Below are 23,504 nucleotides of genomic sequence, written 5' to 3' on the forward strand. Positions count from 1 at the left end.
CTGGAGTGACATAGTGACATGGGGGGATCCTTGGGATCTGGTGGGGCAGATCCTCCCTGAGGTGCACACGCGTGGGGCTGCCTGTCCCCATCCCATCCCGGCCCGTCTCCATCTCGTCCTCATCCCTGTCCCCATCCCCGTCTCTGTCCTGTCTCCATTCCCATCCCATCCCGCCTCCATCTTGTCCTGTCCCCATCCTCGTCCCTGTCCCGTCCCACCCTTCCCATCCCGTCCCCCCCGGCGGCAGCAGCACGCCTCAGCACCGGCATTTCTACACGGGCTCTTTATTGGGGCCGGCGGGAGCCGGGCCGCGGGCGAGCGCGGGGACATCACCGGGACGCGGGGCCGGACGGCGGGACACCGGCACCGGCCGCGGAGCCCCCGCCGGCCCCGCGCCCCGCCGCGTCCCTCCGTGGCGCCGGCCGCCCCCCCGGCGCCGCCTATTTGTTCTTCTTGAAGAAGCTGAAGCGCTTCTCACGGTCCTTGTCCTTGCCGTCGCGGGTGCGGAGCGGCCCGGGGCCCTCGGCGGCGCCAGCCGGCGGCCCCGGCGGCATGCTCATGGCCCGCGTCATGCCCTTGCCGCCCGCTGGCGCCGCCTCGGCCGCCTCCCGCGGTGCCGCCGGGCCGCCGCCGCCCGCCGCCGCCAGGATCACCCGCACCCAGGTGCTCATCTCCGCCTGCGGGGACAGGCGGCCGCGCCGGCGGGTTACGGGGACGCTGCGCACGGGACGGATGCGCAGCCGCAGCTGCACGCGAGCGCGTCCGCACACGCGGCTGCACGCACACGTGTGTCCACGCGTGCGCGTGTGCATGGCCACAGCAGCGCACGCACTGGTGCCTTTGCACAGCTGCACACGCCGTGGGCCGGGCCTCACCTCATCCTTGGCCTGGAAGAGGTATTCCTTGCCGTCGCTGAGCCTGCGGGAGGGACACGCAGCTGAGCTCCGGTGCCCCGCGGCCCCCCCAGATCCCACCACCGCCCCCGGCCCTACCCCAGCTTGAAGACGTGTTTGCGCTTCTTGTAGTCGAGGGCGACGCTGCAGCGGGCGCCCTGGAGCCCGGCGGGCGCCTCGCCGTGGTACGGGGCCCCCAGGCCGGCGTTCTTGGCGTCCTTGTAGAAGGCCAGGCTGCCGCGGCGCAGCACACAGTACACGTTCTGCCATGACCTGCCGCGGCAGCGCTGTGAGCACCGGCACAGGCAGCTCGGGGGGCGCCGAGCCGGGGGGCGGCTCGGAGCCATGGCAGGAGGGGAGGCATGGAGGGGAACACGGAGCCATGGGGTGGGACATGGAGCTGGGTGGGACATGGAGCCATGGGGTGGGACACGGAGCCATCGAGGGGACATGGAACCGTGGGGGGGACACACAGACCCAGGGGGTGGCTGTGGTCGTGACTGGGGAGGGGCAACACGGAGCCATTGGGGAAGGAGTGGGAGGGCCTGGCCCGCCCCAGGAGCATTGCCCCTTTAAGGGGGGGCGTGGCCAGTGTGAGGAGGCGTGGCTGTGGGGTGCTGCAGGGGTGTGACCCGTGAGGGGTGTGTCCTCATGGGCGGGGCCAGGTGCTGCAAGGGGGTGTGGCCTGTAGCCACCCCTTCTGTAAGGGGCGGGGCCTATAGGGTGTGTCTGAGAGGGTGGGGCCAGGGGGCGGGGCCTAGGAGATGGTGTATGGGGGCGGGGCCTATGGGGGGATGTCCCAGAGGGCGTGTCCCAATAGGGGTGTGTCCAGGGGGTGGGGCCTACAGGAGTGTGTCCCAGTGGCGGTGAGCCCGGGGGCGGGGCCTATGGGGGCGTGTCCCAACGGGGGTGTGGCCGGGGCGGGGCCTCACCTGTTGGCCGCCTTCTTGCCCTGGGCCTCCATCTCCTGCTTGCGGCAGAGGCCGCCCTCGAGGCTCTCGGGGGCGGGGGGCGCCCGGGGGGGCAGCGTGGCCGCGTGCGCCGGCTCGGGGGCCGGCGCCCCCCGCGGCCGCCCCCGGGGCGACCCCCCCGTGCCGGGGCCCCGCTCCCGCGCCCCGTTGGCCAGCGGCCCCCCCGGCACCTGCGGGGGCGCAGTGGGGGCGGTCAGGGGGGCCCAGGCGTCCGGCGGCCCTGCAGCAGGGCGGGGGGGGGGTGGACCCAGGCGCCCGGGTTGCCCCCCGGGGGGGCGGTTACCTGGGGGCTGGCGGCGTCAGAGCAGATCCCGTTCACGGCCGGTGCCTCGGGCAGGTGGCTCTGCGGGGCCGGGGGCCTGGGGGGGAGACGGGTGGGCGAAGGGCTGGGCGAGCCCCCCCCCAGCCCCCATATCCTCCCCATACTCCCCCCATGTGCCCCTTCCCCCAGGCCCCCCATGTCTTCCCCCCCAGACACCCCCAAGCACCTGCTCCCACCCCATATCCCGCCACATCCCTCTCACTGCATCCCCCCAGGGACCCCCGTGTCCCCCCATATCCCCCCGTGTCCCTCCCACTGCACCCCCCTGGGACCCCAACATCCCCCCACATCCCCCATAACCCTCCATGTCCCTCCCACTGCATCTCCCCAGGAACCCCCATGTCCCCCCCACCTCCCCGTGTCCCCAGACCTCAGCCCCCCCCAGCCCCCCTGTCCCCAGGCCCCTCCCTCACCGGTGCAGGTCCCCCATCCCCAGGCCGTTGGGGGCGTCTGGGGGAGCCGGGGGGGCTCCCACGGCCTCAGGCGCCGGCGGCGTGGGCGGCCGCCTCTTCCTCGCCTCCTCCTCTTCCCGCTGCTGCCGCTCCTTCTCCTCCAGCTGCCAAGACGGGGCAGGGGGGCCGGTCATGGTGGGGGGCCGTGTGCCGCGAGCGCGCCGGGGCTCGGCGCCGGCCGGCCGCCGCTCACCGTCGTGAGCCGCTCCAGCGCCGCGAAGCGCTCCTCCCAGGCCGCCGCCGCCTTCTGGAAGCCCTCGTGCCGCTTGATGAGGTTCTCCACCTCGGCCACGCTGCCGCCCAGCTCCGCCGAGCGCACGATGGGCTCCTGGCTGGCGAGCCAGGCCTCGGCCATGCTGGCGTCCCGCCCAAACATCAGCACCTCCAGCACTGCGGGCACAGGGGTGCCGTGGGCCCAGGCGTCCGGGCAGCACCCCCCCGGCCCGGCCTGGCCCCGGCCCCCGCGGCCAGGTGCCCCCGGCGCTCACCGATCTGCAGCCAGTCCATCTTCTCCTTCCAGCGCTCGCCGATGTCCCGGCGCCGCTCCTGCAGCTCCGACAGCTTCTCTGAAATCTGAGCGCAGAGGGGTGAGCGTGGAGACAGGGGGACGCAGGGACAGGGATGGGAGCCACGGGGACAGGGCTGCAGGGACCAAGGGGGACAGGGACCAGGGAACAGGATGGCGCGGGACCTGGGGGCCTGCAGGGACAGGAGGACGGGGACAGGGACGAGGGGGCAGGACAGTGCGGCAGCCACAGGGATGGACCAGCACAGGAACAAGGGGGACAGGGACAGGGGCACAGGATGGCGCAAGGCCTGTGGGGGCTTGTGGGCACGGGGACAGGCTGGCACAGGAGCCGTGGGGACAGGGACAGGAGGACAGGGATGGGGGACAGGATGGCATGGGAGCCATGGCGCTGGGAGGGCCAGGGCCATGTGGGAGCCACAGGGACGGGGACATGGGAGGTGTAGGGAGGGGACAGAGAGCATGGGGCAATGCAGGAGCCACAGGGATGGGGGATCCTTGGGGACGTGGGAGCCTTGGGGACAGGGCCGGGATGGCTGGGGGGCCGGGACCCACCTTGTCGGAGGCGTAGTGGCCCTTGTCGAGCAGCGCGGTGCCCGCGGCCACGCAGGCGTTGAAGCTGTCTGCCCGCGCCTCCACCTCCGCCTTGATGCCCTGGTGGTTCTTGATGACGAGGTCGGCCGAGGACACGTCCCTGTGCGGCGGGCAGGGGGGGCGTCAGGTGGCGGCCCCGCGCCCCCGCCGGCCCCGCGCGCCCCCCGGCCGCCCCTCACCGCGGCCTCTCCTGCCCCTCGATCTGCAGGCAGACGCCGTCCATCCAGAGCATGAGGTCGCGCACGGTGCGGAAGAAGCGGAACTTGTCGACGGTGTCGAGGAGCAGGCGCCGGCGGCCCTGGCTGCTGCTGCGCAGCTCGGCCCAGGCCTCGCTCACGGCCCGCTCGTGCCGCCGGATGTCGTCCGCCTTCTCGCCGGCGTAGGCCTTCTCCAGGCGCGAGGCGTCCTCCTGCACCTGCCGCACCTACGGGCAACGGCGGCTGAGATCGCGGCGCTGCGGCGCGCCGCGCCGTGCTGCGCTTTTCTATACTGCACCGTGCTGTGCTGCACCATGCTGCACCTTCCTATACTGCACTGTGCCGACCTAAACTGCACCGTGCTGCACCTTCCTATACTGCACCGTGCCGTGCTGCACCGTGCTGCACCTTCCTATACTGCACCGTGCCGACCTAAACTGCACCATGCTGCACCTTCCTATACTGCACCGTGCCGTGCTGCACCGTGCTGCACCTTCCTATACTGCACTGTGCCGACCTAAACTGCACCGTGCTGCACCTTCCTATACTGCACCGTGCCGTGCTGCACCGTGCTGCACCTTCCTATACTGCACCGTGCCGACCTAAACTGCACCGTGCTGCACCTTCCTATACTGCACCGTGCCGTGCTGCACCGTGCTGCACCTTCCTATACTGCACTGTGCCGACCTATACTGCATCGTGCTGTGCTGCACCGTGCTGCACCATGCTGCACCTTCCTATACTGCACCGTGCCGTGCTGCACCGTGCCGCACCTTCCTATACTGCACCGTGCCGACCTATACTGCACCGTGCTGCACCTTCCTATACTGCACCGTGCCGTGCTGCACCGTGCTGCACCTTCCTATACTGCACTGTGCCGACCTATACTGCACTGTGCCATGCTGCACCACACTGTGGCTTTCTACGCTGCACCGTGCCGTGCTGCACCATGCTGTGCCTTCCTATACTGCATCATGCTGTGCTGCGCTGTGCTGCACCTTCCTACGCTGCACCGTGCTGTGTTGCACCACACTATGGTCCCCACCACGCTCTGCTGCTCTGCACCACGCCGTGCCAAAGCCCCCTCGCTGCGCCGTGGTCCCCGTGCTGTGTGGCAGTCCCCCATCTCCGCGCCGCGGTTCCCCCCGCCTCGTCGCGTGGCAGCCCCCCGGTGCAGCGCGGCGCTCACCTGCGCGCTCAGGGCCTGGATGTCGTGCTCGTAGGCGGTGTGCATGCGCTGCATGGCCTCGGCTGTGTTGAGGTCGCGGCCCACCTCGTCCGGCAGCTGCTTCTGCTTGTGCTGCACCTGGGTGAGGGTCTCGCGGGCGTCGTGGTAGAAGCGGTGCAGCTCGTAGGAGGCTGCCAGCATCTGCGAGCGCGTGTCGATGAGCTCCAGCAGGTCAGCCCAGGCCTCGTTCAGCCCGTCCTTCCACTCGGCCACGGTGGCGTTCTCCGAGTGCCCCGCGGCGATGAGCGCGTCCGCCAGCCCGTTGACGCCGTCCACGCGCTCCTGCCCGATGCTGCTCGTGTCCCGTGAGAACTCCCGGAACTTGTCCCGCAGCATCTGCGGGCGGGCGGACACAGAGAAGGGCTGTGCTGGGGCGGCGTGCAGGCGGCAGAGCCCCCGCCGCGGACCCCACCGCCCCCGGGACGCACCGTGACGTGCTCGTAGTCCTGGCCCAGCTCATGGGAGGCCGCCACCACCTCGCGCTCCGAGATCCACTGCTCCAGGTCGTCGACATCGCGCTTGAGCTGGCAGAGCCGCTGGTGCTCCTGCAGCTTTGCCCGGCGCTCCTCTGCCAGCTCCTTCAGGCTGGCGTAGAGCTTGTCCACCTGGCCCTGGCGCAGCGTCAGCCGCTCGCTGCGGGCACGGCCGCGCGTGAGCCCGGCGGGGCACCGCGCGCGGGGATGGCGAGGGCAGGTGCCACCGGGTCGGACACAGAGGGGCTCGCGGCGGGAGGCACGTCGGCGCAGGAAGGGGATGGGGCAGGGAGACGCCGCACGACGCATGTGCGCACAGGCACCTGCACGCGCACGGGGACAGGATGTGGCAGGGGGACGCCCCAGGCCCTGCCGCACACCGGCACGGGGACGGCACTGACCTCTCGGGGTGCCCGCTGGCCACCAGCTCGCGGCTCTGCCCGGAGAGCTGCTGCACGGTGTGCGCGTAGTCCCGCAGCGCCTGCTCCAGCACCAGGTGCTTGCTCACCATGGCCTGGGCGCTGAGCTCGTCCTGCGGAGGGGAGCAGCGCCGAGGCTCAGGGGCGCCCGGGGCCGGCGCGGGGTCTCCCGCTCCCCGCTGGCTCCCTCGGCCTCACCTTGGCCTTCTCCTGGGACATCATGTGCAGCTCCTGCTCACCCATCCAGGCCTCGGCCTCGGCGGCGTCGAAGTAGAACTGCTGGGCAGCGTGGGCCTTCTCCAGGCGCCGGTGCCGCTGCTCCGCCTGGAGCCGCAGCTCCTGCCAGGCCTCGCGCAGCTCCGTCACCCGCTCGGCGGGCCGTGCCAGCCCCGCGCGCCGCCCCAGCAGCTCCTCCACCCGTGGCTCGTGGCCCTGCAGCTCCTTCTGCAGCGTCTAGGGGCACACGGGGCGGCCGTGGGCGTCTCAGCGGCGGCCGTGGGCGTCCCGCGGTCGCCGGCTCCAGCCACCCACCCGTCGCCACCCACCTGGTTCTTCTTTATCAGGAGCTGCACGGAGGGCAGGTCCTTGCCGTGTTCTGTGGACACAGCCAGGGGTCTGCGCTCCTTCACCCACAGCTGGAGGCACAAGCGGGGGGTCAGGGACACCCGGACAGCTGGGTCCCCGGCGGGGGGCGCGTGGCAGCCCCCGGATGCCCCGGTTCTCTCCCAGTTTCCAGGGCTCGGGCCCTGACTCACGATCTCATCCTCCAGGTCGCGGTTGAACTGGTGCTCCTCCTTGGAGGCCAGGAGCTTGTGGCAGCGCTCGCGGAGCGGCCCCCGGAGCCCCCGGAATTTCTCCTCCACGGCCCGGAACTGCCCCTCCACCTCGGCCGTGTTGGCGTCCTCCTGGCTGAGGGCCAGCGCCTGCGCCCGGATTGCCTCCACCTCCTTCTCCCGCACGTCCATCTGGTTCTCCAGCATCTGCCAGCAGCACACGAGGCAGCGGGTGAGCACAGGAGGGCTGCCGTGAGCCCCGGACCTCCATGCCCCAGCCCTGTGCACCCAAGCCCTGTGCATCCCAGCCTCGCACTCGCCTGCTGCTTCTTGAGCAGGATGTTGACACTGGTGAGGTCCTTCCCATAGTCGTCGGACTGCAGTTGGGCTTGCACGCCAGCCAGCCAGGCCTCCAGCGCCGAGCAGGACTGGGCGAAGAGCTCGGCGCGGTTGGCATCAAACAGGCACTGGGCTTTGGTCTTGGTGGTTGACTCCAGCTCGTCCCAGAGCCGGTGCAGTGCCTCCAGCTTCTCCGTGACCACTGTGCCCAACTCTGGCTTCTCTGTCACCAGCTGGCGGCCCTCCTGGTGGGGACACAGGCACCAGCGGGGTGGTGGTAGTGGTGGCGGTGGGGCCCTGGTCCCCCAGCCTCGTGCCTGGCCTCACCTTGTCGATCTTGTCCAGCCAGTCCTTGTTGGACGCCAGCTCAGCCATGAACGCCTGATGCTTCTGCCACTTGGTGTGCAGGTTGCGGGCCTCGTCGTAGGACATGTCCTGCGCCGTCAGCATCTTCTCGTTGATCCAGAGCGTGAGCTGCCAGGACACGAGCAGAGCAGACTGCCATGAGGCCCGGCCCGGCCCGGCCCCAGCCCGCCTGGGGGCCCACGCTCACCTCCTGGCCGTCCTGCAGGAACCGCTGCAGCTCCCAGTTGTCCCGCAGACGCCCCAGGAGCTCCTGGGCTGCCTCCCGGTTCCTCTTGTGCCTGCGACGAGGGCGGGAGGGTGAGGCCGGGCAGGGGAACAGGTGTCCAGGCCGGGCTGCGCACGCGGGCCTCACCTGCTCTCCACCGAGTCCACGGTCTCCTGCACCTTGTCGGCATGGATGCTGCCCTCCGCCACCAGCTTGCGCCCCGTGGCCACCAGCCCCTGCACACGCTCCCCGTTGGCATCCATGGTGGCCATGAAGTCCTCATGCTTCTTGATGGACGCCTCGGCTCCCTGCAGTGTGCTGGGCATCTCCGTGTGCGACAGGGCATATTCCTGGGCAGGGGGTGAGCCGGGGGCGTCATGGTGGCCCCGTCAGACGCTGGGGTCCCCTCCGCCCGCCCCGGCTCTTCACCTGGGTACTGAGGACGCCCTTGACCTGCTTGGTGTCGCGAAGGAAGAGCTGGAAGGCGTAGGCTTGGGAGAGGAGGTGGTGCCGGTTCTCCCACATCTGCCCCAGCTCCTTCCAGCCGGTGTCGAGGGCCTCGAGGCGCTGCTGCAGGAAGACGTGCTGGGCATCCGTCTGGCCCTGCGTCACCTCCCGGCCCACAGCCCGCGTGCTCTGGTAGTCGTCGCCGTAGTGCGCGATCTCCTTGCGGATGCTCTCGTGCTGGCTCAGCAGCCGCTCGGCCTCGGCCAGGGTGGCTGGCACGTCCTCAGAGGCCACGGCCGTCTGGGTGCGGGACAGCCAGGCCTGGAAGCTGGCCAGGTCCCGCAGGAAGCCCTGCAGCTTGCTGGCCTCCCCCAGCGACTCCTCACGCTGCCGCAGGCTCTGGCACAGCTCGGCCCACACGGCTTCGATGGCCGAGAGCCGGGCCAGGATCGGGGGCGCCTGCTCCGGGTGCTCGGCTGCCAGCTTCTCCGCCTCGGCCCGCAGGTCCCGCACCTTGCCCTGGATGGCTTCCAGGTCGCGCTCCATGCCCGACAGCTTGCGCTGCAGGGCCATCACACCAGTCAGGTCGTTGCCCAGCCCCTGCGTCGACTCGATCACCTTGGTCTTCTCCCTCATCCAGGACGTGGTCTCGTTACACTCCAGGTAGTAGTTCTGGATGTTCAGGGCTGACGTCAGTGCATCCTTCTTCTGGTCGGCCAGCGCCCGGAAACGCTCCCACCTGCGCGGCAGCGGGGTCAGGTGGGCTGGTCCTACCCGCCAACGCCACAGCATCCCTGCCCGCAGCATCCCTCCGCGTCTGGAGCATCCTGCCCGGAGCAACCTTCCCTGCCTGCAGCATCCCACTGCCTGCCGAATCACCCTGCCTGGAGCATCCTACTGCCTGCAGCATCTTGCTGCCTGGAGCATCCTGCTGCTCGTGGCATTGCCCTGCCCACTGCATCCCGCTGCCCAGAGCATCCCGCCGCCCACCTGGCGTTGAGCTGGTCTCGCGTGGCCTGAATGCTGTCCCCGTTGCGCTGGTCGGCGTCCAGGAGCTGGGCGGCGACGCTGTTGACAGCAGCAATGCGGGACGCCAGGTTGTTCATCTCCGGCTCCAGCGTCTCGAACCTGCGGGGCGGTGAGACGGGGGCGGCTCAGCGGGGGCCGGGAGCAGGGGCGGCTGCCGGCGCCAGCGGGGGGGAGGCACTGCGCTCACCGCTGCTGCACCACCTCCAGGTCCTCCAGCTTGTCGGGGATGAGCATGGCGTGGAGCCACTGCTCCTTCTCGCCCACCCAGAGCCCGCAGGCGTCGGCCTCGCTCAGCATGGTGTAGAGGCTGAGGGCGTCCTGCAGGTGCCGGCGGCGGCGCTCGGCCAGCGCCGCCAGCTCGCGGTAGCGCTGCTCGAGGGCGGGCAGGCGGCCGGCGACGCCGGGGGCGCCGGCGAAGGCGGGCGGCAGGGCACGCGCCTGCTCGTGCAGGGCGGCGATGGCGGGGCGGTGGTTGTGCACCTCCTCCTCCACCTCCCTGTGCTTCTTGGCCAGGCTCTGCGTGGAGTATTCATCGTGGCCCAGCTCCGGGCTGGAGACCAGGCGCAGGGCGTCCTCCAGCCAGGCCTCCACGTCGTCGGCGTCTGCCTGGAACTGGCAGAGGCTGGCGGCCTCGCGCAGGCGCCGCTGCCGCTCGGCCGCCAGCGCCTCCAGGTGCTGCCAGCGGCCCTCGATCTCCCGGAGCCGCTCGCCCACCTGGCGGGCCCCGAAGTGGCCCTCGCGCACCAGTGCCTGGCCCTGGGCCACCGCCTGCTGCAGCGGCCCCGCGCGCCCGCTCATCTCGTCCCGGAAGGCGTTGTGCTTGCTGAGGAGGCGCAGCGAGCTCGTCAGGTCGCGGCCCACGTCCTCGGATGACAGGATCTGCTCCTGCTCCCGCATCCAGGCCTCCTCCTCGCCCATGTCCCAGAAGAACTTCCAGAGGCGCCGCGACTCCTCCAGCTTGGCCCGCCGCCGCCCCGCCAGCTCCGCCAGCTCCCGGTAGCGCAGCTCCAGCGTCTCCACCCGCTCCCGCACCAGCTGTGGCTCGCACGGCCGGTACCCTGCGGGGCCCAGGGGGGCTGTGAGGGGGCGGCGGGCCAGGGCCGGGGCCGTCCCCGCCGGCCGCACTCACCGTCGCCGGGCCCGGCGAAGCGCTGCGCCGCGGCGCTCACCGCCCGCACCCGCTCGGCCTGCGCCGCGATGTCGGCTTCCACCAGCGCGTGGATCTGCAGCAGGTCGTCCACCCCGTGCAGGTGCTTGCCGAAATCCTGCGACTGCAGCCGGCCCTGGCAGGGCGGCGGGCGGCCATCAGGGCCAGGCCAGGACGCACCGGCGGCAGCCGCCCCGCGCGCGCCCGCCCCGACCCCAGCAGCTACCTTCATCTCCTCCATCCAGTCCATGAGGTGCGCCAGGTCCTGCAGCATCTTCTGCAGCTCCAGGTGGAGCAGGAGGCGCTCGCGGCGGGCAGCCACCAGCTGCCGCAGGAAGTCCCAGAGCCGGGCCACGTTGTTGCGGCGCGCCAGGACGCGGCGGATGTCGTGGTAGCGCTCGGCCTCCAGCTCGGCCGCCACGGCGCTCACCGCCTGCACCCGCTCGCTGTAGGCCACGATGTCCGTCTCGATGGCCTCGTGCTTCCGCACCGCCGCCTCCACCGCTGACATGTCCAGGCCGAAGTTGTCCTGGAGCAGGGCGACGAGGGGTGAGGAGGGGGGAGCGCAGCCCGGACGCCTGGGCCCCCCGGGGTGGGGGCAGGCGGAGCAGGAGCCCCCGGACGCCGGGGCCCCCCCCGGCAGGGCCGCACCTGGGACACGAGGCGCTGGTTCTCACTGAGCCAGGTCTCCCGCATGGCTGCCTTGCGGTCGAAGCGAGCCGCCAGCTGCTCCAGCTTCTCCTGCCGGATGAGCTCGTCGCGCAGCGCCAGCTCCCGCTCGTGCTCGGCCTTCTCCAGCCGCTCCCAGGCCTACGGGGAGGGTGCCGCCGTGAGCCCTGGCCCGGGCGGCCCCCACCGGCCCCCCTCGGCCCCCCGCCGGCCCCGCACCTTGTTGATGTCGGAGATGAGCTTGCCCTCGCGCGGCATGTACACCTTCTGGTTGTTGGCCCGCATGCGGCTCTGGATGGTGAAGAGCAGCACCTCCAGGTTGCCCTTCTCGATGAACCTGGCAGGCCGAGAGGCGGCGCTGAGCCCCGCTCGGCCCCACGCAGCCGCCAGCCCGCGGGGGGCAGCGGAGGGGACGGGGCAGGGTGCCCGGCGTGGGGTCGCACTTGGGGGGCTTCTCCACGGTGCGGTAGGTGTTGAAGGCCTGCAGCTGGTTCTGCACGCCGCCCAGCGAGTTGGCCAGCTGCCGGTCGTTGAGCGTCACGATGGTCTGCTCGATCCACTGCAGCAGCTCCGACGCCAGCGTCTCGTACTTCTCCACCAGCTGCTCCGCCTCGATGGCGTAGTCCAGCACCTGGGGACACGCGGCGGGCGCTGTCCCTTCCCTCCGCCACCCCTTCCTTCCGCCCCTCCGTCCTGCCGCCGGCCCCTGGCCCGGCCCCAGCCTCAACGCTGCCCATCTGCCCCTCCAGCTGTCTGCGCCTCCACCCATCTGCTCGCCCATCTATCAGCCCACCCATCCATCCACCCTCTCGTCCCCCCTCCCTCCAGTCCATCCGTTCGTCCGTCCGTCCCCGGCGTGCCAGCCCCTGTCACCTTCCCAATGCGCTTCCCCTCCACCGCCAGCGCCTTCATCTTGGAGAAGTAGTGGTAGAAGGTGGCCACGTACGTGATGATGGACTTCTCATCGGGCTGGTCCACGTTGACGTCTGGGTGAGGGGAGGGGGGTTGAACTAGAGCCGGGCACCCTGCTGCCCCCCAGCACCCCTCAGTGCCCCTCGGTGCCCCCCACCTTCGGGGTCTAGCAGCTTCGTGAGGCCAAGCTCCCGCTCCGCCACATTGAAGGCATTTTGCAGGTTGTAGTGCGCGTTGCAGCGCCGCAGCGTGTCGATGTCGATGAGGTCGGGCCTGGCAGCGGGGCAGAAGGGTCACCCCACGCCGTGCGGGGACGTCGCCCCACGCCATGCGCCGTGCGGGGACGTCGCCCCGTGGCCGCGCTGACCTGTGCTTGTGGATGATGGCGTTGAAGGCCAGCCCATCCCGCCAGCTCGTGGTGAAGTTGTGCACGTTCACGTTCTGGTAGCTGCAAGGCAGCGGGGTGACGGCTGGTGGGAGCCCCCAGAGCCCACCCCGGCCCTGGCGCCCGTCCCGGCACTTACCCCGCTGTCTTCATCTGGCACCACAGCAGCAGTGCGTCCTTGGCCGACTTCTTCTCCTTGTTGTCCTCCGTCTCCACGCTGATGTCCTGGATCTGGGTGGCACCGCAGGGTGAGTGGAGCTGGGGCACCCCAGGGCCCAGGGCCCAAGGGGATTCATGACCCACAGGGGGTGCAGGGACCCCACAGCAGGTGCCAGGACCCCATGGTGGGCACAGGGATCCCAGGCAAATGCTGGGACCCACGGCAGGTGCAGGGACCCCGTGGGATCCCATGGCAGGTGCAGGGACCCGTGGTGGGCACCAGGACCCCACAGCAGGCACAGTGATGATCCCAGGTAAGTGCAGGGACCCACGCTGGGTGCAAGGACCCACATGGGCACCGGGATCCCACAGCAGGCACAAGCCCCCCGCGGAGCGGTACCTGGAAGCGCAGGATGATGGTCCAGATGAGGCCGAGGGTGAGGCGGTGGTTGCCGTCCACGATGTCGTGGGAGCCCATGTTCTCCAGGTGCACCCGCTGCTCCTTGAGGAACTGCAGCGCCTTGTCCACGTTCTCCAGGCAGTGGATCCGCATGCGGCCCTTGGTGGGCTTGGGCTGGGCGAGGGCAGGGTGAGGGGGCGCCCGGACGCCGGGGCCCCTGAGGGGCGCGGGGCCGGCGTGGGGACGCCACGGGGATGCTCACCAGCTGCTCCCCCGAGAGCACCTCGAGGAGCCGCAGCAGCATGCGCCCGTCGCGCAGGTCCGCGTAGAGGTCGCCGATGCGGCTCGTCACCCGGGCCAGGTGCGAGTTCACCCACTTGGTGAAGGTTTTCTTCTGCACGGCCTCGCGCTCGTCTGCCGGATGCGGCAGGTCTGAGCGGGGACCCCTGGGACCCCCGGAGATCCCCAAGACCCCTGAAGTCCCCAGGTGCTCCAGAGACCCTCAGAGACACCCAGGAACTCCAAGACCTCAGGGACCTTCGGAACCCCTGGAGACCCCCTGGGACCTTCAAGACCACTGGAGAACCCTCGGGACCCCCCGAGAGCCACAAGGACCCAAAGGCCCCTGGACACCCAGGGACCCCCCTAGAGATTCCCAGGGACCTCCAGGGACCTCCAGGACCCCTGGAGATCCCAGGGACCCCCTGGAGATTCCCAGCAGTGACCGTCAGGCACAGAGACCCTCGTCTGCCCCAGGCAGCCCCCCCGCAGCCGGGAGATGGTCCAGGTGCTTGGTCTGCCCCATGGGCCCAGGCGTCCGGGGGCCCCCGCGGCGGCGCGTGGCGCTCCGGCCCGCCAGATCCCAGCTCCTCGCGCCGGCCCGTGCCCAGCGCCGGCCCCGGATTAGCAGCTAAGAGGCTTTGGGGCCGGGGGGTTGGGGGGCCGGGCGGCTCCCACAGCCAGGTCGGGCGGGAAGGCACTCGGCAGCCGCAGGGCCGGTGCAGTGTGCAGCCGCAGGCAGTGTGCAGCCCCGCACACGCGTGTGCGCCCGGGGGCCGGCGCGTGTTGGGGCGGGAGGCGCGAGCAGCTGGACACACGTGGGCACAGCTGCACGAGTGTGGGCAGGGCTGGCATGCACCAGCGCACACGCGTGTGCCAGGCACCGGGTGCACGGTCACGCACCAGGACATGGTGCACACACGTGTGCCAGGCACCAGGCGCACAGGGCTGGCACAGGGATGTGCATACAAGGGCCTGGGGCGCACTGGGGCGCGGAGCACGTGTGTGTGCACCCGCGGAGCAGGGGCACACGTGTGTGCCCCCGCAGGGCCGGGACAGGCCAGGGTCGGATCCCCAGGGCCCCGCCGCTCCCTCGGCCCCTGTTTGCTCGGCGCGGCCGGGCCGAGGCAGGAGCAGAGTCCAGCCGACACCGCGGCCCCGGGGACGGGAGGAGGGGGGCCGGCGCCTGCGGCCTGGACACCTGGGGCCCCGACGCCGTGGGGCCCCAATGCTGTGAGTCCTGGACACCTGGAGCCCCGACGCCGTGGGGCCCCGACGCTGTGGGTCCTGGACACCTGGAGCCCCGACGCTGTGGGGCCCCGACGCTGTGGGTCCTGGACACCTGGAGCCCCGACGCCGTGGGGCCCCGACGCTGTGAGTCCACATGCCTGGGGCCCCACACTGGGGGTCCCCGACGCCATGGGTCCTAGACAGCTGGGGCCCTGACGCTGTGGGTCCCCAACGCCCAGGGCCTTGATGCTGTGGGGCCACAACACCATGGGTCCCGACGCCATCAGGCCCTGATGCCTGGGGTCCCCAACGCCGTGAGGCCTGGACACCTGGAGTCCCCAACGCCATGGGGCCCCGACACCTGGGTCCCCGACACCGTGGGGCCCTGACACCCAGGTCCCCGACACCACGGGTCCCCAGCGCTGTGGGGCCTGGACACCTGGAGTCCCCAGCACCATGGGGCCCCGACGCCTGGGTCCCCGACGCCGTGGGGCCCTGACACCCAGGTCCCCAACGCCGGGCGCTGGGTCCTGCTCAGCCCCGCGGCCGCACTCGCTGCTCCGGGCGCAGGGCCCAGGCGTCCGGGCCGCCGGGAGGGACAGGACGTTCCCCCCCCGCCGGCTGTTTACCCGCCGTAATCCCGGCCCCGGGGGCGCGGACGGGTCGCCGGGGCAAGCCCGGGCGTCCGGGCCCCCCGCTCCCACCCCTCCGCTGGGGGCCCAGGCGTCCGGGCGGGGTGCCGCAGGCGGGGGCAGGGCGGGCAGGGACCCTGAGTCCGGGGGAGGGGGGGCAGGCGTCCGGGCGGGGTGCTGCGGGCGGGGTTTGGGTGTGCCGGTTTCGGGGTCCGGGGGTGGCGGGGGGATGGTTTCGAGGGTGGAGAGCCGGGAGGGGGGGCGTGGGGAGACCCATGGGAACCGGGAGGGACCCATAGGGCTGGGGGGACCCACAGGGGACCCACAGGGACGAGGGGGAGTCTGTCCCCACTGCCATCCCAATACGGGGGGACGTTTGCGTCCCCCGGGGGGAGCAGGGGACTCTGTCCCCGTCCCCATGGTGGGGGCCGTGTCCCCATGGCAGGGGGGCCATGTCCCTGGGGGGGCAGCTGGGGGCCCGTCCCCGTGGCAGGGGGGAGCATGTCCCCGGGGGGCAGGTGGGGGCCTGTCCCTGTCCCCGCGGCAGGGGGCCGTGTCCCGGGGGGACCCCGTCCCGGGGCAGCCGTGTCCCCCGGGGGGGGCGTCCCCAGCGAGGTGGGGGGGCTGCTCTCACCTTGCAGCTGCTTGAAGCGGCCCTCGAGGACGGCGGCGTACTGGGCCGCGTTGGCGAAGGCGGCCGGTGAGAGCCGGGGGCTGCCGGGGGGCCGGGGGGGCCCCGGCTCGCAGCGTGCCATGGCCGCGGCGGTCCGGGGGGGGGGGGAACGCGGCGGCCCGGAGCGGGGGGGACGACGGACGCGGCGCCGCGGGGACCTGGAGCTCTGGCAGCGCCAGGCGCCGAGGGAGGCGCTGGGGCATTTACATAAAAACAGGTTGGGCCGCTCCGGCGCACGGTGCGTGTGCGTGTGCCTGCGTGTGCGTGTCTGCAAGTGCTTGTGTGTGCGTGTCTGCGTGCGTGTGCCTGCGTGTGCGTGTCTGCAAGTGCCTGCGTGTGCGTGTCTGCATGCGTGCGTGCAAATGCCTGCACGTGCATAGGCCTGCATGTCTGCGTGTGCGTGTGTGTCCATGTGTCTGGGTGTCTGCGTGTGTGCACCCCCAGGCAGCACCCGAACACCTGGGCCCTTCTGCGGGGGGGGGGGGGTGCACAGGGTGCACCAGGGCCACCCAAACACCTGGGTGCTTTGGGGAGGGGGAGGTGCACAGGGTGAATCAGGGCCGCTCGGACACCTGGGCCCTGGGGGGGGGATCGGCGCAGGGACCCAGCCATCTGGGCCGCCCCTCCCTCTGCACCGTGGCCACGTCCCCCCCCCACCTCTGCCGCGGCCCCTTGGACTCCGGCCCCGGGCAGGACTTGCGGCGGGGGGGGGGGGGGGGCTCTGGGCCCAGGCGTCCCCGCGGCGCGTCCCCCCGCCCCGGCAGCGCGTTCCCGCCCCCCCGTAGCACACCCCCTCCCCCCTGCCCCCGCGCCCCCGTACCGGCGAGCGCCTTGATGCGGGAGCGCTCGAAGAGCCGGGCCGAGCTGCTCTCGGCGCCCCAGTCCTCGGCGCCGCCGTCCCACCGGTTGTTGATGTCGCTGTACTGCTGCTGGATCTCCAGGCTGTCGTAGTCCGTGGGCGAGAGCATGGTCCCGCCGGGCGCTGCCCCGGCGCCGCACCTGCGTCCCCCGCCGCCGTCAGGGCCCCGGCGTCCGGGCACCCGTGGGCCCCGGCGTCCGGGCAGCCCCCCCCATCCGCGGCGCAGGTGCAGCCCGGTACCGGGGATGGCGCATGGCGGGGGGGGGGGAAGGAGGCCGCAATCTCCCCCCACCCCCCCGCCGCACATCCCCAGGGACCCCAGTGTCCGGGTACCGTTGCAGGGGGCCCAGGCGTCCGGGCACCCCCCAGGGGTCCCAGCGTCTGGGCATCACCTCCCCCCCCCGGCAGGGGACCCAGGCATCTGGGCATCACACCACCCCCAGGGGCCCAGGCGTCCGGGTATCACCCCCACCCGTAGGAGCCCAGGTGTCCGGGACCTCCCCCCCCAGGGGGCCCGGGCACTCGGGGGTCGCGGTCCCGTGCAGCCCTGGGGCCCCGGCGTCCGGCCCGGCTTACCCTGAGCCGGGCAGCACCGCACAGCGCCGCGGCCGCAGCTTATGCTCTTACGGCGGCGGATAAATGGCCGCCCCCCCCCCCCCGCAGCGCCGGGTGGCAATTACCCGCGCAGGCCCCCACGGGGGGCACGCGAGGGGCGGCACGGACACACGCGTGTGGCACGGGGCACACAGACACGCGTGTGCATGGGGACACACAGACATACATGTGCATGCGTGGGGATATGGACACATGTATGGGCACGAGGGGCAAAACCAACACGCGTGTGCATGCACAGGGACACAGAGACATGCATGTGCATGCACGGGGCCACGGAGACACGTCCGTGCATGGAGAGGGGAGTCTTGGCACATGTGGGTACACAGATCATGCGTGTAACGGGGGTCTGGGCAGCCGTGCGCATGGGGACATGTGTGCCGGGAGAGGGGTCTGGGCACGCGTGTGCATGAGGGATACATGTGCACAGAGAGGGGTCTGGGCACGCGTGTGCGAAGGGGGACATGGATGCGCATGGGACCACGCGTGGGGCACACAAGGCACACGGAGAGGGGGACCGACCATACGTGTGCAGGGACAGGGGGCCACGCAGGGGATGTGGGCACACGTGTGGGCACAGGGGACACACAGACACACGCGTGTCCATGGTGGGGGGACGTGGGGGCCCGGCAGCCGCACAAAGCCCCGTCCGTGTCACCGGCCCCACAGGGGACACCGGCGCCATGGGGACAGGGATGCTGCAGGGCTGCCAGTGCAGGGGGCAGCGCTGGGGGGCACAGCAGGACCAGCTGGGCTGGGGGGCAGTGCCGGGGGGCAGAGCGGGACTGGCCAGGCCAGGGAACGCAGTGGGGCAGCGCCGTGGGGTGCAGCAGGGCTGCCCAGGCTGTGGGGCAGCGCTGTGGGGCAGCACCGCGGGGTGCAGCAGGGTCGGCCGGGCCGTGGGGCGCAGTGGGGCCGTGGGGCAGCGCCGCGGGGCGCAGAGGCGCCGGGGGGCAGCGCCGTGGGGCCGGGGCTGCCGCAGTGCCAGCGCAGTGCCGGCGCCGCTATGGGGCAGCGCTGCGGGCGCAGTGGGACCGGTTTGGGGCCCCGCTATGGGGCTGTAGCAGGGCCGGTCGGGGGGCTCCGGCGGCGCCGGTTACGGGGATGCGGCCGGGGGCGGCGGCGCCGGTTGTGGGGCAGCGCCGGGGCCAGTTGTGGGGCAGCAGCGGGGTCGCCGAGGCGCGACCCGCTCCCCGCCGGGGCAGCAGCGGGCCGGGGCCCGCCGGGGCCGGGGCCGGGGCCGGGGCCGCTCGCCCGCGCCGTCCTACCTGGGCGCCGGCCGAGGGCTGCGGCGGCGGCTCGTGCCCCGCGCGGCGGCGGCGGCGGCGGCGGCGGCGGCAGGACGGGACCGGCGGCGGCGGAGGGGGCGGCGGGAAGGGCCGCGGCAGGCGCCGCCCCCGCCGGCCCCGCGCCGCCATTGGCCGCCGCCACCGGCCCCGGGGAACCGGCCGGCGGCGCCGGGGCCGCTCCGCGCCCCTCCCCCCGCCCCGGGGACCCAGGCGTCCGGGGGGCCCAGCCCCCCCCCCGGGCCCTGACGGGACCCGTCGCCATGGCGACCGCGGCCGTTACCGCCTTCCACGAGCAGCCGCGGGGGGGGGGGAGGGGCGGTTGCCATAGCGACGGCCCCGCGCGGGGGGGGGGGGGGCGCTTTGCCCCACTGCTCAGCTGTTGCCATGGCAGCGGCCCCGCGCGGGGGGAGGGGGGTTTGCCCCGCTGCTCAGCTGTTGCCATGGCGACAGCCCCCTTGCCGGTGATGGGGGGGGGCGCCGCGCTGCCGCCGCGGTTGCCCCAGCGACGAGACCAAGCGCGGCCTATCGGGGGGCTCGGTGTGTCCCGGGGGCGGGGCCGGGGGCGGGGCCCGCGAGGGGGTGTCCGTGTCGGCCCCGCCCCCGCCGCCAGGGGGCGCGCGCGGAGCGGGGGGGGAGGAGAAAATCATGGCGGACGAGGCGGCGCGTGTGGTGTGGGGCCTCGGGGGGCTCCGTGGGGTTCTGGGGGGTCCCTTGGGGGCTCAGGGGGGTCCCTGGGGGGGCGAGAGGGTCCTTGAGGGGGATGGGGGTCTCAGAGAGATCTCTAGGGAGAATGGAGTGGCCCTGGGGGGGGCTCAAGGTGGGTCCCTGTAGGCTTTAGGGGATCCCTGAGGGGTTTTGTGGGGCTCCTGGGGGCTCAGGGAGCCTGTGGGAGGGTCAGGGAGACGCTGAGGGGCACAAGGGTAGATGGGGGGGGGCTCTGGGGGACCCTGGATGACTTAGGGCATCCCTGAGGGTTTCAGGGAGATCCCTGGGGGGGAGACGAGAGCAGATGGGGCTTCCCTGGGGACTCCCTGTGGCTCAGGGGGTCCTCGGGAGAGAGTCGGGGGTTAAAGGGTTCCTGGGGGCTTCAGGGGGTCCCTGGGAGTGTCAAGGGGTCCCGGGGGGGGTCCAGCGCTGCCGTGTGCCCCCAGGTGCTGGAGCGGCTCCTGCTGCGGCTGCAGCCAGTGGCTGGTGGCCAGCCAGGGCGCGGGACCCTGCTGGTGGCCCTGTCGGCGGAGGGGGACGCGGGGGACGCCGGCGCGGCCCGCTGCACGGCCACCGGTGCGTGGCAGAGGGGACGGGAACAAGACAGATGCAAGGAGGGGGGAGTGTTGCCCCACGCAGCCCTGACGTTCGCTTCCTCCTGCAGTCGCCGCGGCCGGAGAGATCTGCTCCGAAATCCGCTCTGAGGGCGTTTGGAGTGGTAAAAGCACCCAGAGGCATCGGGGGGGGGGGGGGGGGGCGAGGCCGGGCTGTCCATCCTTCCTCCCCGTCCCATCTCATCCCGTCCTGTCCCGTCTGTCTCTCCCTCCCGCAGGTGCAAATGAGGTCCTGGCCCAGTTTGGTGCCCGGAGTGCCGCCCCACAAGCTGTGGCCCCGTGCTGCCGGCAGATCCTGCATCGTGCTCCGCTGCAGCTGGCCTTCGAGGTTGGTGCCGGGGCAGCCGGGACCCCTCTGCCAGCGTGGCTGCTGCCCCCCCTGCCTCTCCCCCATCACTCTAATGTGGCCGTTGCTCACTCTCGACCTTGAAGCAAGGGGAAGCTGGGGACGGGCCGCCCTGGAGCACAGGGAGCCCCAGGGACCCCCACGGAGGGAAACTAGGGCGGGCGTTTAAATATAGCGGCCTGATTTCTGCTGCTGGGCGCTGGGGGCATGGGGGGGCTCCAGCTAAACAGGTCACCCCCACCATGGGGCGGGGGGGGAGGGTCGTGCCCGTCCCGTGGTCTTGGGCACATAGCGGTCCCCAAAACAGGGCCAAACGAGTGGGACTCCTGGCCCAAAGCGGGTCTTCCTGCCCTGGGGTTCTTCTTTTCGTATTTTTCTGCCCCTTATCGCTGCCAGGTGCTGTCGAGCCGCTCTGCATCTGCGCAGCTCAGCCCACGGCCCGGGACGCTGCGAGCCGGCTGCGTGGCTCTGCGGCGTTTCATCCACGGCACCAGCGTGGTGCACCCAGAGGTGAGGCCCTGCCGGCGGCACGGCCCCTCGCCCCCGGAGCGGGACGCTGGTAGCCGCCGGGATGCCGGGAGGTGCCGGGGCCGGCCCCCCCAGCCTGCGTGCCACCTGCCCTCGTGCCACAGCTCGTCTTCCACTACTGCTTTCGCATGGACGGTGCTGTGTCCTCGCACGCCTATGGGTGAGCAGGCCCCTTCCCGCCCGGCATGGCCCCGCGCCGCCAGCCTCCGTCTCCCTCCCCAACCGCTTCTCACTGTCCTGGGCAGACCAGGCCACAGGGCTCCCCTGCCCGGTTAGCAGCACGAGGCCACAGCCGCCTCGTCCCCGGCCTCCTGGGGTGCCCACACCGCTGAGGCCTCACGAGCCCCGTCTGCCCGCAGCCCTGCCAGGCGGGAGAACGTCTGCGAGCTGGGGGGAGCGCGGCTGCTGGCCCGCAGCGAGCACTTCGCACGGTAAGCCCTGAGCTGCAGCCGGAGAAGAGGGGAGCTGCGGAAAGGTGCCCGCCCGGAGAGAGGGCGGTGAGAGGAAAACCGGTTGGTTGAGGATGGAGACGCTGGAGGCGGCCTGAGCGCCCCGGTGCGTGGAGCCGGGAAGGGTTATGCCAGCGTGTGATGTTCCCTCTCCCCGAAGGGCACCGCACCGATGCTCATCCTGCCTGGGAAATCGCCAGGCGCACGAGGCCCCAGCAGCCACCAGGGAGCTTTTCCTCAGGCTCTGGCTGCCTCCCAGCGCCTTTTTCCCTCCACAGGCCGGAGAGCGCCGGGGACGTCCCGCTCTGCAGCAAAATCCACCCAGTGCCAGGAGCCCCTATTGGCCTGCGGATCCCACCGGCTGCAGCGGCCGCCGGCGTTAGCGGGGAGCTGAGCGTGCTGCCAGCTGCCGCGCTCTGCCCCTGCCTCAAGCAGTATCCCAACTTGCCGTCTCGCCTCACCGCTGTCGCCATATCCTGCTGCCGCCGGCCCCGGGGAAGCCGGCAGGCTGCGAGGAAGCCGGCTCTTCCGAGCTGGTGCTGGGACCAGGAGGTGCCGTTGCTTGCCTTAACCAGTGGCACTTGTTCTGCTACGACCCGGCTGGGCTGCCGATGGCGCCGAGCTGCTCCCAGCTCTTCCGTGACCCATCGTGGCTGGCGGACTGGGGCAGGTTCGGCTGCGCAGCGGCTCCGGCAGCGGTGCCGGCGAGCGAGGAAGGTGCAGAGCTGGGGGGGGGGGAGTGAGGGGGGCGTGGGGGTCCTGCTGCCCCCTCTCTGGCTCAGCGCCAGCCCCACATTGCCCCACAGACTTGGTGTTGCCCGCCTCCACCTTCGTGCTGCAGCCCGACCTGGCGCCCGCTGGCCCCCAGCAGACTCTGCTGCTCTTCCTCTTCCTCCGCCGCGCAGACCCTTTCCAGGCCTACGACGCCTGTACGTCGGCCCCAGCGGCCTCCCCCTGCGCCCGCGTCCCCCGCCGCCGCCGCACCGTGACCCTGCTGCTGCCTCCACAGGGGCCCGGCGCCTGCTGGCGTCGCACCTGGAGCCGACGCTGCAGTGCAGCCGGGAGGCCCTGCAGCGCGGCGTGCGGGCCCTGCTGCACCCGGCGCTGGAGGAGCTCGGCCGCCGGGCACAGGTAGGGGCGGCCGGGCCCGGCTCCGCGCGGCTCCGCGCGCCCGCCCTGACGCCCCGTCCCCTTGCGTGTCCCCCCCGCCCCGCAGCAGCAGGCGTGCCTGGCCCGCTGCCTGCCTGTGGCGCTGCGGGCGCTGAGCAGCGTCATGGCCAGCAGCACCAGCGCCCGCTTCCGCCGCCGCTGCCTGCGGACCCTGCAGGTGAGGGGCGGCCGCGTCGCGCCGGGGGGGGCTGTGGCATCGCCCGGCCCCGTGACCCCCCCCCCGCCCGGCACGCTCGCTGTCCCCGCAGGCCGCGGACACCCTGGCGCTGGCCGCCGCCGCCCGGCAGAGGCTGCTGGACGTCACCCGCTGGCGCCGGCTCCCTGCCGGCTCCTGTGACGCCGCCGGGGTGGGCACGGCTGCCGCTGGCACAAAGGGTCCCTCCCTCCTCTGTGGATGCCCCCCGCCCCGCTAATCCCGGGTGTTTTCCGGCAGCCCCGGGAGGCCGAGGAGGAGCGGCCCGGTGGCCCGGCAAACCACGAGGACACGGAGACGGGTGAGTGGAGCCAAGGCGGCCCTGCCTCCCGCCCGGCCACCATCCCAGCCCTGTTTTCCCCTCTCCCTCCCCCAGCAGGGTCTCCGCCAGATGCGGTCCCGGAGCGGGACGGGCCCAGCAGTGACCCCCCGGATGCCTGGGCCTCCCAGACGCCTGGGCCCCCACAGTGCCTGGACGCTGCTGTCGCCGGGCCACCGGCTGAGGGGGCCGCGTGGCTGCGCGAGGTGGCCAAGCTGGCCGAGTGGACGGGCTGAGGGCGGGGGGTCCCCAGCCTGCCCCCCCAGTTGCCCCTCTTTCCCCAAGTTCCCCCAGTTAGTCCCAGTTCTCCTCCCAGTTTCCCAGTTTGTCCCGGTTCCTCTCACAGTTCCCCTGCTCCAGCTTGGCCTGGCTCCCCGAGTTGCTCCCAGTTCCCCCAATCAGTTCCAGTCCCCCGTTCCTAGCACCCGTCGGTCCAGCCCAGCGCCGGTGCCTGGTGCAGCCCCCAGCCCCGGCGCCGCTGCTACCGCTGCCGCTGTCCTGGGCCCCGGTGCTGAGCCCAGGGACGCAGCCCGCTGCCCGGCGCCGCTGCGCCTGCCCCGCGCTGGCCCTACTGCCCCGCCCCCGCCGGCCCCGCCCCGCCCCTGGGGCCCCGCCTCCCTCCCGGCGGTCCCGCCCCGTCCTGCCTCTCGCCCCGCCCCGTCCGGGGGCCCCGCCTCAGGCCCCGCCCCAGCGCCCTGCG

The 23,504-nt window shown here is 72.4% G+C and overlaps 2 protein-coding genes across 2 annotated transcripts; one reads left to right on the forward strand and one right to left on the reverse strand.

Annotated features, from left to right (window-relative positions):
• Nucleotides 1-401: 401 nt before the first annotated feature.
• SPTBN2 (spectrin beta, non-erythrocytic 2) lies at nt 402-18,486 on the reverse strand. Its single transcript, XM_062598841.1, has 36 exons — nt 18,460-18,486; nt 16,541-16,719; nt 13,169-13,320; nt 12,907-13,080; nt 12,487-12,578; nt 12,330-12,410; nt 12,120-12,235; nt 11,924-12,036; nt 11,494-11,681; nt 11,270-11,387; nt 11,033-11,191; nt 10,608-10,910; nt 10,364-10,517; nt 9,422-10,292; nt 9,196-9,333; nt 8,188-8,944; nt 7,906-8,108; nt 7,741-7,831; nt 7,515-7,661; nt 7,169-7,432; nt 6,831-7,055; nt 6,621-6,710; nt 6,274-6,528; nt 6,058-6,188; nt 5,612-5,816; nt 5,145-5,519; nt 3,938-4,182; nt 3,720-3,858; nt 3,127-3,211; nt 2,832-3,028; nt 2,600-2,742; nt 2,148-2,223; nt 1,826-2,034; nt 993-1,166; nt 876-918; nt 402-677 (listed from the first exon to the last, which is right to left on the reverse strand). Exons 2-36 carry the CDS (start codon nt 16,686-16,688, stop codon nt 441-443), a joined length of 7,098 nt encoding a protein of 2,365 aa, XP_062454825.1. The 5' UTR covers nt 16,689-16,719; nt 18,460-18,486; the 3' UTR covers nt 402-440.
• Nucleotides 18,487-19,270: 784 nt separating this feature from the next.
• On the forward strand, nt 19,271-23,040 carry TOP6BL (TOP6B like initiator of meiotic double strand breaks). Its single transcript, XM_062598842.1, has 14 exons — nt 19,271-19,297; nt 19,632-19,761; nt 19,850-19,903; nt 20,018-20,127; nt 20,542-20,655; nt 20,778-20,833; nt 21,033-21,104; nt 21,401-21,792; nt 21,929-22,051; nt 22,132-22,253; nt 22,339-22,449; nt 22,541-22,639; nt 22,726-22,786; nt 22,865-23,040. Exons 1-14 carry the CDS (start codon nt 19,271-19,273, stop codon nt 23,038-23,040), a joined length of 1,647 nt encoding a protein of 548 aa, XP_062454826.1.
• Nucleotides 23,041-23,504: the final 464 nt, after the last annotated feature.

This window comes from Rhea pennata, chromosome 38 (genome assembly GCF_028389875.1).
Source record: "Rhea pennata isolate bPtePen1 chromosome 38, bPtePen1.pri, whole genome shotgun sequence".
Lineage (NCBI taxonomy): Eukaryota > Metazoa > Chordata > Aves > Rheiformes > Rheidae > Rhea > Rhea pennata.